General features: G+C 37.9%; 3 protein-coding genes across 5 annotated transcripts; 2 read left to right on the forward strand and 1 right to left on the reverse strand.

Moving 5' to 3' along the window:
* Window positions 1-499: 499 nt before the first annotated feature.
* Window positions 500-3,817, reverse strand: LOC111338251 (uncharacterized). 2 transcript variants are annotated; one of them, XM_022944691.2, is made up of 4 exons: window positions 3,636-3,817; window positions 3,085-3,158; window positions 2,025-2,474; window positions 500-1,028 (listed from the first exon to the last, which is right to left on the reverse strand). In XM_022944691.2, the coding sequence occupies exons 1-4, from the start codon at window positions 3,685-3,687 to the stop codon at window positions 948-950; spliced, it is 657 nt and encodes a 218-aa protein (XP_022800426.2). In that variant the 5' UTR covers window positions 3,688-3,817; the 3' UTR covers window positions 500-947. The 2 variants fall into 2 exon arrangements, with proteins under 2 accessions (XP_022800426.2, XP_022800425.2); XM_022944690.2 differs by having other exon boundaries at window positions 3,085-3,161; window positions 3,636-3,815.
* A 42-nt stretch (window positions 3,818-3,859) lies between these two features.
* On the forward strand, window positions 3,860-13,189 carry LOC111338258 (uncharacterized). Of its 2 annotated transcripts, XM_022944701.2 has the most exons (4): window positions 3,860-4,177; window positions 8,150-8,272; window positions 10,580-10,676; window positions 12,317-13,189. In XM_022944701.2, exons 1-4 carry the CDS (start codon window positions 3,891-3,893, stop codon window positions 12,401-12,403), a joined length of 594 nt encoding a protein of 197 aa, XP_022800436.1. In that variant the 5' UTR covers window positions 3,860-3,890; the 3' UTR covers window positions 12,404-13,189. The 2 variants fall into 2 exon arrangements, with proteins under 2 accessions (XP_022800436.1, XP_022800437.1); XM_022944702.2 differs by lacking the exon at window positions 10,580-10,676.
* A 139-nt stretch (window positions 13,190-13,328) lies between these two features.
* On the forward strand, window positions 13,329-15,869 carry LOC148729283 (uncharacterized). Its single transcript, XM_088763001.1, has one exon. The coding sequence runs from the start codon at window positions 14,222-14,224 to the stop codon at window positions 15,794-15,796; it is 1,575 nt and encodes a 524-aa protein (XP_088619127.1). The 5' UTR covers window positions 13,329-14,221; the 3' UTR covers window positions 15,797-15,869.
* The last annotated feature ends 3 nt before the right edge of the window (window positions 15,870-15,872 follow it).

The raw sequence follows: 15,872 nt of genomic DNA on the forward strand, positions 1-15,872 counted from the left end.
TTGTAGTCGATATTTTCCGAAAATATGCCGACTAAGTGTGTTGTAGAAGGATGTAGCAACGTGCGAAATTTGCAAGAGGGTATCGCGCTTCATACATTCTTCATACAACACACCTAGGCGGCATATTTCGGACAATATCGACGACAACCTTCCTAAAAAAGTGAAAATGTGTGAAATGCAGACTTTCGTGTTCTTGATTTGACGCCACATTACCCGCTGGAGCCATTCCTCTTTAAACTCGGTCATGGGGCAAGATGGCGGCTGACTTTCCGTATTTTGACTGGGCACAGAAAATTAAAGATTTGAGCAAATTAAAAAATTTTTGCACAAGTGAAAAAAAATTTTTGGGTTTAGGTGCACTTTAAGAAATTATAATATGCTGCCATTTTCTAACAACAGCCTTCAGGCATGGTTGAAATATTAAAGACAGGGGAAAGGGATAGAATTGGGCAGAGTAGTTGGAGCTTGGTGGCTGTTTCACAAAAGAATTTTTAACAAGTTTTAGATGCAGTTCTTTTTTTGATGATTATGCTTTAGTTTTATATCTAGTGTCATGAAATTCAGTTCACAACTGTGAGTGACTAGTTACAAAAATATTTGAGTTATTGCAGTTAAAAACTAGCCATAGGATATTGCAATACCAGAGTTTTCATGGGCTCTGAGCAGATAACCTGAGTCTTTGCTAGAAAAATATTAACTGCATGGAAAAAATGACAAGAAATAAACAGTAACAGTAACTTTAAAGGTTGTGCATTGCAAAATCAATAAATACAAATAACAGAGGTATTATCACAGTGGGAAGCGGTAACTTCATATGACCATAGCAACTGGAGATGAGCCTGCAATTGGTGTCCTTTTAACCTTCGCCACTAACTTCCCTTTCGCAGGATACACCAAATATTTACGAAACATTCTGTGCTTTCAAATTTCTTCATAACTGTTGTAATCTAGTCAACAACAAGCTCAACCATTTCTATTTCCTCAAACTGAGATTTCATTTCAGATACCCAGTCGTTATCCTCTAAATCCTAAAAGAGGAAGAAAAATAAACAACCTCTGTTACAAAACAATTGCAATGATCATTGAAGAAGATTTTAGAATGGACCAGGTTCTCACGAGAGGTCAAGATGCAGCTACCACAAGATTAAGTGCTGCCAGTCTATCTCTTTCTATAGGCGGATTCATGCTGACGTCACTGTTTACATTTTTTCTCATTTGCATACGGCTTTGCGTAAAGAAGGAAGCATGTTAGATACAAATTGACTTCAGGCAGCTAAAGAGCAAGAAAACCTTAATACATGGTGAAATTTTTAGCTCTTTGGGTGTAATATTCAAAGAGAAATAGTCCATCAAAAACTGCAAAATTTCTGGGTGGTAAAAGCGCTAATGAGCTCAAACATTCTATGTAAAATTTTGAGTTTTTAAACCTGTGTTGCACAAAAAATATTCAATGCATCAGGCTCGTATTCATTGGCTGAGTTAATCATACTTTGACCTTTCGATATTCAGAACTGATTTATTTTTAGCTCCATAGAAAACTGAATTGCTTACGCTAATGAGACAAATATTGTAAACAAGGATTCCCCTATTTGGTACCATACCTGGGATGTCTAAGCATGACTGCATGCCTCCTAGACCAGACAGGAAAAATTCCTTCCATATACGCAGTGGTCTCTTTTTCAGATGGTAACTCCTCAAATTTATTGCGTGTAGTACCTATAACTGCCTAGAATTGCTTGGCATTCTTGAAAATTCAACAAGTAAAGGGATTGCTCTACCCTTTTGAAAATTTCTTTCACTTGTTGTGTTCTTAAAATAAGGAATTTCACTGGTTATGTATTGCTTGATTTTTGAAAACAGGAGTAGAGGTAGTATCATGCTTTTTATTGCAATTGAACTAAAACAACTTTTAGCCTTTAATCAGCAATTTTTTTTTAATACCACACTATCAAAATAAGTATGCACCACTTTAACACCTAAGCAGTAAACTGGTTAAATAGGAAACCACATAAAATATATCTCACCAAAATTTTGGTTGTTTTCTTTTTCTTTATCTTCTTAGTAGGTTTTTCAATTGGTACATCAAACACTCTGAGGTCAGCTTTCCTTTTTCTTGGAGAAATAGATGTAACTGATGACGAGACAGAAATAGACCCAGGAGACCTAGCAACACATGGAGGAGGCACTTTTGGTTCTCCGACAGGAGAGAAGGGAAGGGGAGATACCAAGTCATCAAACCCATAACATGATGAACTGTACACACTTCTCTCTGGTTGTATGCTTGGTGTGGAATGTTCTTGGTGAAATAAATGTGGATGGGTTTGCAAGAACTGTTGCCCCAAAGGAATGTTTTGATCCACAATCATGGATGGCAAGACACCTTGTTCAGGTTCAGAATCTGCATCATATGGATCGGCATCTTTTTGTTGAAACATGGACCTTGTTTTTCTTGTAGTACTTGCATTTTCTTTGTCCTGAAGAGTATAAAGTCAAAATATCAGACTTCACAGAGAACAAGTAATTCCTCAAAAGGTTAACCTTTAATTCTCTAGATCTGATGTTAATTCTCCCCTCTAGCTACTATACATATCCTTGTAAATTTGTTATGAGAATTTGGCACTTGATCAAGATATCAACTTTTACCAGATAAGTTTGAGTATTCTTGTTACCTATTTGCTGGATAATGGATGGATTTTAGAGAGAGAAATAACACGTTAATCACTTCTGGGAGTCTAATGGTTAACAAGATACAGGGCTCATCACTAACTTTTCAACTTACTAGCCAAGCGGCTAGTGACATCTTAGATGTTACGGCAATTTCAGTTTGTTTACTAGCCAAACTAGATAGCGGAAATCGAAAACCACTAGCCAAAACTAAATTTCTACTAGTCTGTGGCTGGTGGGCTACCGTTAGTGTCAAGCCCTGAAGATGGCAAATATATAATAGCTCTTAAACATTATTTCATCATGTCATAAACCTACTAAATTTAAATACAAGTTGAAACTGGTTAAAATTACTATAATGAAAGTTTCACCATTTCTGAGAACTACAAGATGATGAAAATTCAGATTATATTGACATACTAGTCTTGTTCTTGATAGATGTTGGGCTACTTCATGGGTTTCACTGAGTTTTCCTGATTCTGAAGATTCTGTGTCTTCTGAAAGAAAGATAAATGAATGATACTAACTTATCTGGTCACAAAAAGAATGGTCAGGGCATAGACAAAAATATTTACTAGCCCAATGATGAATGTTCTGATCACACAGTTGCATGTATATGGCCCATGTAATACTGGGTTGTCAATAAGTCGGAAAGATTTCCGTATAACCCCATACCAATCAGAAACAAAGCCGTAATCCCAAAGGTAATCTGTTGTTTTGCCTCTGTTTTCTTTTATCCAAGAATGGTATGCATAATGAAGTATGGGGTTCTACGGAAATACTGCCCTCTTTTTTCTTCATTCACTTGTTTTATGGTTGAAAAGGAGTATCAAGACCAATTTAAATAAGGAGGATTTTGAAAAACCTTCGAAAAGATTCAGTTAATAAGGATGAATTGATACACTAGCTCTATATATAGACGTATTCAGCGTTCAGTGAAGTTGTTTGTACAGCACATTGCTTTATCTCACCTTGTTCGCCCAGGTTTTTTGCTTTCAGTTTTTTCTTCTTCTTCGTGGGCATTTCCTAATATGATATAGCGCTAATACTGACGTTTAACCTCGAAAACTCAAGGATTTACCCCATCGCGAAGGCAGTTGTTTACTTTCAACGCGAACTAAACTTCGAAAAAGCGCGGTTTCGCGTCTGACAAGAAAATTACTGCGCAAGTAGAATCCTGTCTCTCACGGTCAACCTTGCGGCTTGAAGTCAGGTTTTGCCACAAGATGATGAAGAAGAAGACGATCTTCAACATCGTATCTTTATCTCGAAAAATTAATGCTAACGAAACTCTTCTCTTGATCATTTCGATAATTTTGGAGATAACCTCTTCTTCGTTCCTGTATTTTGCGAAGAAAATGTGCGGGGGACAGTGTCTTTTGTTCGCAAAGTTGTACGAGAGAGCTCGAATTCTAAGAGGTTCATCACCCAGTTGGTGCTATTTACCAATAGTTTTCAACTTAGCTGCCATCACAAGCTCAGTGTTTGTACTCAGGTCAAGAAAAGGAAGAAGGTATGGATACGTAAATTGTATCAATGTTACCGTTGTATTATAAGCAAGGGTTTCTTAAAACTTTTGACGATAAAAATCAACGGTAAAACACGACGTTTCGACCGTACTTCGGTCATTGTCAAGTGAATGGAATGAAATACAGTAAATATATGTATATATACTCGTAAGAAATATAAAAAAATTTTTGCAGGTGTAAACAAACAATAAAACTACAAAGAAAGTGCTAGTAAAAAGCTAATTAAAAACCTTAGCACGAATTGAATCAGACTGTACATTGAGAGCAGGTCTTAGCTTGTGAATAAAAAACATCTCATAGACGAGACAGTCAAATTTGTTCGTGCACTTCATTAAGGTGCTAAAGTTCTTTGTAAGATCCTTTGGAGTCCAAGAATGTTTGTCGCGAAAATGTTTGCCAATAGGCCATTTTACAGTTGTGTAATTAGTTGCCAAGCCTTTGATTCAGAGTGAGGCTAAAGATGACCTTGTTGTGATAGAGACCTGTATCTAGTTAGCATGATAACAAAGTGATTTACATTTGAAAGGCAGCAAGGTTTGTATCATAACAAGGTCATCCCTAGCCTCACTCCCATTCAAAGGCTTGGCAACCAAGCACACAACTGTAAAATGGACTATTGACAGAGAGGAGTTTTTATGTTCTTCAATACGTTGGTGTAAATGACGGCGTGTGAAACCAACATAACCTGCATCGCACAGGTCACATTGAAATTCGAGACCTCAAATTGCGAGAAGCTAAGCCGCCGATTGTGAACCAACAGTGCCTTGTTTACAAATTTCAATGTGACCTGTGTGATGCAGGTTATGTTGGTTTCACATGCCGTCATCTACACCAACGTATTGAAGAACATAAAAACTCCTCTTCGTCAATTGGCAAACATTTTCGCGACAAACATTCTTCAACTCCAAAGGATCGTACAAAGAACTTTAGCACCTTAATGAAGTGCACGAACAAATTTGGCTGTCTCGTCTCTGAGATGTTTTTTATTCACAAGCTAAGACCTGCTCTCAATGTACAGTCTGATTCCATTCATGCTAAGGTTTTTAATTAGCTTTTTACTAGCACTTTCTTTGTAGTTTTATTGTTTGTTTACACCTGCAAAAAATTTTTCATATTTCTTACGTATATATATATACATATATTTACTGTATTTCATTCCATTCACTTGACAATGACTGAAGTACGGTCGAAACATCGTGTTTTACCGTTGATTTTTATCGTCAACCATTGTATTAATATTTTAATTAAGCAATGGTACGAATTTGTCGAAGGCTGCAGCCTGGTAGCTGAAATATATCTTATTTTTTCCAAAAGGTGTTTTAACTGGAGAAAAACTTAGTATTAATTTCTGGATTCTCAATGGAATTTTGTACAGCTGTTGCTGTGCCACCTCTATGCGTAATAGTTAATTGAGTACAAAGCCAAAGGCCACGTATCTTTGGCCCGTAGAGTCCCCAATTCAAATCGCATGGGTTGTGTTTTAGCATGTGGGAAGACAACATCTTGGAGGGGCCTGGGCTAGAATCTACAACGTTGTGTAGAAGTTATGGAGCATAGCGATTGTTCGCTGACAGGCTATTCGTTTCGAAAACTAAAACTGACTAACATTTAATAACTAAACTCAATTATCTCTGCACAAAGGCATTCTTTTATTAGCTAAACTGCAGAATACCCTGCCACTCATTTCCATGTTATTGAATAAGAATAGCCTCTATTGTGTTATCTTGAATCGTTCTTCACAATAGAGGCTACTCTTATTCATTGACATGTAAATGAGTGGCAGGGTATTCTGCAGTTACTCTACTAGTCGAAGCGCTTTGACAGCTGTAACACTTACCAGTGACACCTGTGACAGGTGTTATGGGTTATGGGTTCAATTGAAAACCCTGGTATTTTTATTGAAATGCTCACCACTCATCCATTTTTACTAGAAATTCACATGAAAAAATATTCCTTCTTTCTGATTGCCTGAGAGGAATGCGGTTTTTAAATAACACATTGCAGAAAAGAGTTAATAAATATGTGTTACTAACCAAGTGAGAGGTCAAGATGGTTGTATATTGGCTGACTTCTTTTTTTGCGTATTTATGGACCGAGACAAAGTCGAGATCCATAAAAATACGAAAAAAGAATGAGGCTAATATTCGGCCATCTTGACGGAACAAGCTTGGTCAATTAAGGATTTATTATATTGCAAGAAGATTTGGCTTTTTTAAGAGTTAAGAAATGACTTGTGTCCTTTGAGAGCTGGAAAGAAGGCCAGCTGTGTTTGTAGCACAACAAACTCATGAGGGTCGTTTCTGTTTTCTTCGTTTTGACTATCTTCAGCAGCTTTTTGCGTTTCCATTGTCAAAATTGTCCAAGAATTATGAACATAGTTCTAATTCTATTTTTTTCATGCGCAGAATGAATCCGGGCAATTCTAAGCAGGCAAGATGGGCCCATCTTGCCCATTCAGGTAGCCCATCAGAACACGGGATTCACTTCACCTCACCCATGTGCACTGCGTGCGATATAATAACTTGCAATATAGAGATGAATCATTCTTAAAAATGCTATTAACTCTTCAACTGGGCTCTTAACTTTTCTAGGACTCAATAGCTTATAACAAAGATATGCATAAAAATTGTTATTTCGAGGAGATGTAGTTGTTTTGACTGGGTTCACAAGTTTGAATAAATTATTTTTGCAGGTGATTTGCTTTGCCTGTGCATACTTATGAAAAGCTACATGTACCTCAATTTTTTTTCATATAGTACCACCTGAATTACAATGTTGTTTTATTGTATCATAAGTTGTAAACTGTAAAAGATCACAAATTGCAGTAGTCCTACAGGGTTACAAGCTCTTCTTGGTCTATAAAAAAACTACTCATGCTTATAGTATTCAGTAATTAATTTATTCCAAACTGCACTTGAAACCTATAGTGTATTCCAAATAAAAGGCCAGGAACACAGTAAACCAGATCAAGATGGCGGTAAGAACTGTTTTTAATCTGAAAGAAGACCTCGTGTACAATACCAAATATGGAAAACAGGTCTCGTGACACTAGCTTCTATGTAGAACAGGGAACCCAAAAAATAGGGAAAATCTAACAAAACCAGTGACCCAAATTTGCTGCAAATACTTCTTTTAAATTGTAACAAACATTTTTTGGCCTTAAAATACATTGATTATAAAAAATGTTTGTTTCTCATTTTGAACCAGATCTGTGTGGAAAGTGAGTATGGGGCAGTCTATATTTGGGATATTATTTTCCCTTTCAGATCTGGTCCAAAATGATGTTGTATAAACCCTTTCATCAGCATCCATCTTCTCCTTACTCTTCTCTTACACTTTCTTTGATATCGTACGAGAGAATTTGTCTAACGATCAGAGCCTGTTAGGTTGGCAATCATTTCCTTTATTCTCATGATCACAATGAATAATGATAATAATAAATGATAATAAATACATTAATTGAAGCTCCCCTATAGGGGCTTTTCAGCCACAATGTAGGCTAACTAAGTGCTTGAAAATCCCCACTGGCAGGAGGCAGACCAGTGGGCTACTTACAGATTGCAGCCAAGGAGTTGAACTGGGGGAACCGAGAACAAATCCAGTGAGTGGCAGGGTAGAGGACTTGAACCTGGGATACTGGATTACAAGTTCAGCACCCTAACCACTTGGCCATGCCGCCGCCGCCTCCTCCTCTGAATGATTCAGCATTGTTACTGAAAGGAGAAATTAAATGCTGGTTGCTCTTAGGTTTTTAAGGATTAACAAGACTCCTTTCCTTGCAAAAGTTTGATTCGCTCTTACAAAGGGCTACTGCTCGAAACGTCAGCTTTTTAATCCTTTACAGTGGCCAATTTACAATTTCAACTTAGTTTATGTTACCAAATTACCTTGTTACCCCCACCGATGCAGCAACACAGTTTCTTTAGAAACTTACCCTCTTTATCCTTTCCTTGCAGGTCACGTAGCAGTGGTTTAAGAGTTCTTGGTCTTGTATCATTCTCTGCATTTCTTGTTTTTCTATCTTCTTGGATTATTTCTTCTGGATTTCGTGAATTTTGCAGGTCATTTGTCATCAATAAGTAAGTTGACACTTTTTTTTGGTCAAATGTGGTGATGTGGGAGGGGGGGAGGGGGGTTCATGCTGGTTATGAAAAACCTGGAAAGTCAAGGAGAGTGGTGGAAAATGAAACCAGTAGAAATAGAGAAAGAAATGATTGTTGTGGCATCATCTCCTGAATTAACAACTTCTTTATCATTGGTCATGAGGAACTTTAACCCATTAATGGCCGCAGCTTTTGTGGAAAACTGTGTTTTGAAGCTAGTCGAGCAGATTTCGGGTCACTGTTGTGGTTTTAAAAGCTCAAACTTACCAAAAACCCCTTGACAGCTCGAACACTCGACGGCCTTTCGATCCAAATGCAAAATGGCGGCTTGAAAATCTCGGGCACGCGCAGAAAGCAAAATTTCGGTTTTTGGGTTGAAAAGTAATGCCCCACTTACGACTTTTACTTTTCTCTCTTCTCCTGCCCTTTTTTTTCCCTCTCCTTGCCTGAAGTTTCTCCTCACTTGCTGGAAATTTAGTAGGCTTCATTTTGGTGTAGAGATTTTTCAGAAACTACTCATTATTTTCAAACCACATGCTCAGAAAGGTAGGTGGGTAATGGAACACGATTTTCATGCAGATTTTCAGGTCAAAGTTACATGGTTTTTTGGCTATTTCTCCAATCTCCTTCACTCAATTGCACTCATTCTGATATCGTTTGTAAGATATTTTCAACCTGTTCAAGTACGTGCTCAAATTCGTACTCCAGGGTTAAAAGTGATGACGTCACAAGGCGTAGAAAGGGTATGGGTCCCCATGGGCGCATACGGGCGCACTGGACGTCAATAGGTTAATAGGGTCCCGATGGAAGTCACTATAGTCATGGAATTTTATGATTTGAATGAATAAATCGTAATTATATCCAGGAGGACTCCCCACTTCACCAAACACTTTTCACTCTTGCTTTTAATTTTGTTACTAATCCACACTGAAATGGCCTTAACTTTTATTACAAGTTTTCTGGTATTCATGGAGAAGGACAAACTCTGATAATGGGTGATTGCATCATTTCTTGCTATAATCACCTTGTGCTAGGTGATTGTAGTGGGGGTACAAAAATTCAAAATGGCTGTCTTGTGTTTTTGAATAGCACAAAAGATGCTATTATTATGTTTGGCATAATGCTTTTCATAACACAGATAAGAAGTTTTTACTGATTGAATTAATTAAACTGGTTAAATCCTAGTAGAGACTGTCTGCTTATTTCAATATAAGTAATCAGAACAATTGTAACAATGATTTCAATAACAAAACAAATGTACAACAGAATTCTAATCTGTCGGAAGGATTATACTAAATAAAGCAATTATAGGCCTAAGGCTCAGCAAATAATGACAGCGTCAAGGAAAAGCAGAAAATGGTAAAAAATGTGTGTTTTTACTTGCAAGGTTCTTAACCATTCACACTACATGAGTATACATGTTTTCTGTACTATTCTCTTTACAATTCCAAGGTGCTGACAAGAAGAATTTGTTTAATATCAAGAGCTCTTCTTAAGTTGGTGATCATTTCCTTTACGCTTGCAACCGTAATGGGTGTTTCAGGAGCTAATTATTATAGGGAGAGCGTCAATGCTAGTCACTCTTAGAAGTCGAATGGTTAAGTGAGGATAGTCGAGAATAATATTAGAATAAGATATATGTATCTCATCAGACGTTTTGTCGTGTAGTATTGCTGAGTATTTTTACAAGTTGTGCTGTATATATTAATCATCTGGCATGAGGTGATTATAGCAAGAAATGACATGATCCTCCATTATCAGAGCCTGTGCATCTCCATAAATACCAGTCAAAATACTACACAACAAAATGTCTAATAAGTTATTTATTATCCAACATGCCAAATTGTTATTTCAGTGTGGGGGATTTTCGCAGATATTCATTTGTGGGGAGTGCGTGACAGAAGTATGCAAAGTGGAATGGAATTGGCACATTGTTGTGTTGCTGTCCTATATTCTTCAATAAATGATGAAATTTCATTGTCGTCTAACTGCTTTATCTAGTAAACTTGGCTCAACATTCACCAGCCATTCCAACCACTTGTTGTTCAAAAACTGATGGAAATTGTTTGTCATTTTTTTTTTGTAACTTCAATCCAATTAATCACTTGCGCAATGTGAGTAAACCTGTCTAACCGGTTATATGAAGTACAAATGCAGTGTGATATTTGTACTCATCTTGGGTGCTATTTATACTCTACAGAGTGTAGTTGGATAATAATACCTGTTGTTATATTTAGATTACTATTTAAAAAAAAAAAAACTGTTACCATGTCATCTTTGCAGATGCATTCATGAACACATAGATGCAATGGATTGGAAAAATTTCTCTCCCAAGTACAGCAATGGGAGCTCTTCATATCTTTTGTTACTATCAACTGAGGTAGGCATGCCTTTTAAGTGAAGACTCTTAACATGTTGGATATTAGGAAATTCTATGTTTATGTGAAATGTGGCAGAGGGTTAGGTTTAGGATTAGAGAGGCCTGGGTTGGAGAACTGGCTGGGACGGGGTGTTGTGTTAGACTAACAGCTGTCCTTCCTTTCTGGTGAGGTCTGTTGCACGGGGAAAAAAAAAGTCATAGGCTTAGTCCACAGTCCCTGCTTTTTAAGCACCTAACTCATGGAGCCCCTGCGGCACATCAGCAACACTCCAAGAGTTCCCCCCAATGTGCTAACGTCAAATTTTTTCACAGATTGTTTTTTTACTCGCCCTATGGACTTTTCCGAAAAAAGAGGGACTGCTTGTTGTCTAGTGTTGTGTTCTTGGGCAGAATATTTTATTTTTGTCAAGTTTCTCTCCACCCAGGAGAATGCTGGTGGGTTACCTTGTGATGAGCTGGTATCCTATCAAGGGGGGAGAAGTAAATGTAATAGCGGGTAATACCCCTTATTATCCAACTACACTTAGACGAGTACAAATAATGCCATGGACGAGTACAAATATCATGCGGTATTTGTACTCGTCTATTGTAGAGTACCGTTAAACAGGTTTTCTCGCATCGCGCAAGTGAAGAATTGGATTGTAGTTATGAGAAAAAAATAAAGTGGCGGACAATTTGAATCATATTTTCGACAATGAAGAGTCAGAATGGCTGGCAAATATAGGTCAAAGTCTATTAGATGAATCGAACGAAGAAAAACAGCTTGACGACCAGAAAATTTCTTCATTTAATGAAGAAAATAGAAACAGCAACACAACAATGCGCCAATTCCGTTCCGCTTCGCATAATTCTGTCACGCACTCCCCGCAAATAAATATTCGCAAAATTCACCAGTACTGAAATAAAAGTTTGGCGTGTTGGATAATAAACAACTTATTAGATGTTTTGTTGTGTAGTATCGCTGAGTATTTTTACTCATTATTTGTATTTTGCCTCACCCTATGGGCTCGTCAAAATACGGCACAACTCGTAAAAATACTCAGTGATACTACACAACTAAACGTCTAATAAGACATATATATTCCTTAGGTATGGGGCAGAGCCCCCATACCCATGGACTATGGTCAACCTCTTTTCGTTTGGTTGTCACGTGACTGACCGAGCATACGTATGTACGTGCCTAAGGGAGGGGTGACTCAGGCGAGTCTTGGCAAATGCACATCTTTTATGTTGTCATTAATATTTTGAACTTGGGAGCTCTGCTTTTAGGCTTGGTTAAATCTATATATTATGGTATATACCCATGTATTGTGTGTTATTGTACTCCCCATGGCTTCTTGCTTCATGCTGTAGTTATACTGTTCCAGGGCTTTTTCACATGAGGGTGACCATCCTTTTTAAGTGCTAGTTGTCAAGTTATCTGACTAGAACTCTAAGAATCCACTTATAATTATTTTTATTGTTTTTTTGTTGTACAAATGAGAGGGGATGACAGTGAAGTAAAAAGATCCAATTCAAAAGCTTCATCAAGTTTGATCTAATTTTTTTTTTTTTTAGGCGTGTGGCTGGTCTGCCACATGCAAAAAGATCCAATTCATAAGCTTCATCAAGTTTGATCTAATTTTAATGTTTTTTTTTAGGCATGTGGCTGGTCTGCCTGTGTACTTTTATGTGTTTTATGGGTGGCCCATGCTCTGCGATTGTTCACAGGATGGCAGGCGACTTAAACTTTGTAATGAGTACCCCTTTTACAAAGGAGTATATTTCAAAATGAAAAAATTAATCTCAGAAAGAAAGAAACTTTAAAAAAGCACTCTGATGAAACCGCCCTATAATTTGAAAACCCGAAAAATTCAGTTATTTCATTATAATTATATGAATTTTTAGTGATTAATAACGCCTTTTCAATAATAATTTTAGTTGAAAGTCAATTCTAGGGCGAGCAATTACGATTTGAAAACCGTTCCGCCATTAATTTTCGTAATCACGGCCAACTTATCTTCGGTCAGCGGTCACTCCCATTGTGTCGTAGATTACTCAACACACTTTTATACTCTTATATTTATACGGAAACCTCGTGAAATTTAGTGAAATAGTCTTAGTCTTAGTGTTATAAAAAGCAATATATACGATAAACCTACTGGTTTTGAAAATTTGCCACGATCACGGCGCGTCAAATGAGTAATCTACGTCACGGTCCCTCCCATTGTGACGTAGATTACTCAACACACTTTTATATTTATACAAAAACCTCGTGAAATTTACTGAAATAGTCTTAGTTTTAGTGTTATAAAAAGTAATTTAGACGATCAAAATACTGTTTTTGAAAATTAGCCACGGGCATGGCGCGTCAAATGAGTAATCTCCAAACTCGTTCAGTAATTACTGTGTCGATAGAATCGCCAATGCAATATAGGGTGGTATTATTAGCATACATGTAGGTTGTCGCAGTAGTTGTAGCTTCAGGTAAATCACTTGTGTAAAAAGAAAATAAAGTCGAGCCTAGAACGGAACCCTGCGGTATTCCAGCTTTAACAGTGTTAAGATCTGACGCTATACCATTTAAAACAGTACATTGTTTTCTATTGTCAAGGTAACTGCGCAGCCAGTCCAGTAGCACTCCATTAATTCCAAAATTACTTTCTAATTTACGTAATAGCACATTATGGGAGACACAGTCGAACGCTTTCTGGAAATCTACCAGCACTATCGCTATTGGCCCGTCTTCATACCAGTATGATTTCCATCTTAATGATTCTAATGTCCATACAAAGGATACACTCAAAATCCTAGGGGTGGTCCTAGATAGCAAATTAACATTTAAAGCGCACATAAAGCAACAGCTGAATAAGGGATGCGCAAAGGCTTCGGCTTTGCGGAGAATACGTAAGTTTATTTCTAAGGACGTGTTAGTTCGTTTATACAAGGCCTATGTTCTCCCTCATCTTGAGTACTGTAGTCCCCTTTTACTGGGAGTAGGTAACGCGGAGACGACTAAAATAGAGACAACTAATTTCTTTATATTAAGAACTATATTAGGCTTCTCGAAGTCTGTGTCATACGACTTCCTCCTCAAGTTGGCCGGCATTAAGTCCTTGGAGAATCGTAGGCAGATCCTTTGTCCGGTTTGCCTCTTTGAATAATTTAAATCTGCGATTCATTTTGTGCCTAATTGTGTTCTTAATCCACGAAGCGGACACACTTCTCACTTTCACATCCTTAAACGGGGTGTGAGCATTACATATATCTTTAAACAATTGTTCCCATCCCCAGAGCACGTCGTCTTTGTGATGGAAAATTTCCAAGATATAGACCTTATTCATAAATGGCCGCCGCGCGGGAACGGACTGGTTTCGAATGCATGAAAGCGAGGCTTGGTAGGCCAGAAAATTCTTGGAGAGCACATTTGTGACCGTATAATTTCTCAAATAATATTGTTGAAGTAGTCTAAAGGTTTTGAGGATATTGGCAGGAAAAATATTTCTTAGTCACTAAACGGGATATCCCTGAGTTAAAGAAAGATTTCCGCGTGAAGAGCCTTAGAGATGCCGACAAATTGCTGTGTCCCGCTCTGTACGAAGAAGGACAAGCGGGACAAGGAGACGGGTGAAAAAATTTCTTTTTTCCGTTTTCCAGAGGAGGAAAACCTAAAAAAGCGATGGCTTCATGCTATAAGAAGAGATATCGGAGCGAATTTTTCCTTAAATGGGGCAACTAGAGTTTGTTCCAGGCATTTCAGGAAAGAAGATTTGCAGAGAAGTCTTAGTGGAAAAGTTAGCCCCACACCAGGAGCTGTGCCGAGTCAATTCGTGTGGAAGCGAAGTTCGCCTCGTAAACGAGCACCACCGACACCACGCTGTACGGCTACAACAGCGACAAAAAAAAAAGCGCTTGAAGTTAGGGAGGCTGTGGATTCTTCCACCGAATGCAGCGAAATTATCAGTGAGCATGCTACATCAACAAATATGGCGGACTTAACAGTGGAAATGGAAAACACAACACAGGAGCGTGAGTGCAGCACTGATTTTGTCAAGAAATCAGAAAAAGATTCATGCATAGCTGAGCTTAAGGACAAAGTTGCCGCAGCACTAACGAATAATGAAGAACTGGAGAAAGTGGTTTCAAAACTTAAAGAAAAAGTTGTGGATCTTGAGCGGAAATACGAGAAATGTGAGGAGCGGTTGTTTTCCTTTAAAAACATCGCCTCAAATGACTCACTAGTAGCATTTTACACCGGCTTTCCAAACTACCAAACAATGATGGTCCTGTACGAATTTTTGGATCCTGGTGAGCAGGGTGAGAACATTAACTATTGGCTGTCTGGAAAAGGTTTTGATAGCACCCCCAAGTCTGTGAAAAAAGGAAGACCACGGATCTTAAAACCAGTGGACGAGTTCCTTCTCACTTTGTGTAGGTTGAGACAAGGTTTTGCTGAGTTGCATTTAGCCCAATTATTTAATATTTCTCAGCCAACTGTTAGTCGCATCTTTATCTCCTGGATAAACTTTTTGTATTTAAAACTTGGCCATATTAATATCTGGCCATCCAGAGAACTAGTTAATGAGACAATGCCTGATGATTTCAAGGCAAAGTATCCTACCACAAGGGTAATCATTGACTGCACAGAGGTGTGCTGTGAAATGCCTAGTAGCCTCCTTTTAAATAGTGAGCTCTTTAGTTCATATAAGAACCATACCACTTTAAAGGCATTAGTGGGGATTTCACCTAAAGGGGGTTTCACATTTATTGGGCAGCTGTATACTGGAAGCATATCTGACAGGGAAATTGTAGAGCGGAGTGGCTTTTTGAATCTTCCCTTTTCGAAAGGAGACACTGTGATGGCTGACAAAGGCTTCACCATTGATGATATTCTTCCCCTAGGAGTCTCCTTAAACATCCCCCCTTTCTTGGGAATATCTGAGCAGATGTCAGCCGAAGATGTGATTGCAACACAAGAAATTGCTAGCTTGCGAATCCATGTTGAGAGGGCCATTAACAAGGTGAAGAATTTTCGCATATTTGATGGGGTTATTCCATTCACCTATTTTGGGGTAGTAAATCAAATGTGGTGTGTGTGTGCAATGTTGTGCAATATGCATGATCCCCTCATCAGTGCTTGACCTATTAACATAAACTTAATAAATACCCCTCGTTGTTAATAAAAATAAAATTTGTGCTGTTTTTCCTATGCAAGAG

Source organism: Stylophora pistillata, chromosome 6 (assembly GCF_964205215.1).
Source record: "Stylophora pistillata chromosome 6, jaStyPist1.2, whole genome shotgun sequence".
Lineage (NCBI taxonomy): Eukaryota > Metazoa > Cnidaria > Anthozoa > Scleractinia > Pocilloporidae > Stylophora > Stylophora pistillata.

Coding starts and splice junctions, on each gene's coding strand:
- LOC111338251 (XM_022944690.2), bottom strand. CDS start 3,687: ATGCCCACGAAGAAGAAGAAAAAACTGAAAGCAAAAAACCTGGGCGAA. Junction 2,475..3,084: donor ATCTATCAAGAACAAGACTA/GTATGTCAATAT, acceptor TATACTCTTCAG/GACAAAGAAAATGCAAGTAC. Junction 1,029..2,024: donor AGAAAACAACCAAAATTTTG/GTGAGATATATT, acceptor TTCCTCTTTTAG/GATTTAGAGGATAACGACTG.
- LOC111338258 (XM_022944701.2), top strand. CDS start 3,891: ATGATGAAGAAGAAGACGATCTTCAACATCGTATCTTTATCTCGAAAA. Junction 4,178..8,149: donor AGGTCAAGAAAAGGAAGAAG/GTATGGATACGT, acceptor CTTTCCTTGCAG/GTCACGTAGCAGTGGTTTAA. Junction 8,273..10,579: donor AGGTCATTTGTCATCAATAA/GTAAGTTGACAC, acceptor TCATCTTTGCAG/ATGCATTCATGAACACATAG.
- LOC148729283 (XM_088763001.1), top strand. CDS start 14,222: ATGCCGACAAATTGCTGTGTCCCGCTCTGTACGAAGAAGGACAAGCGG.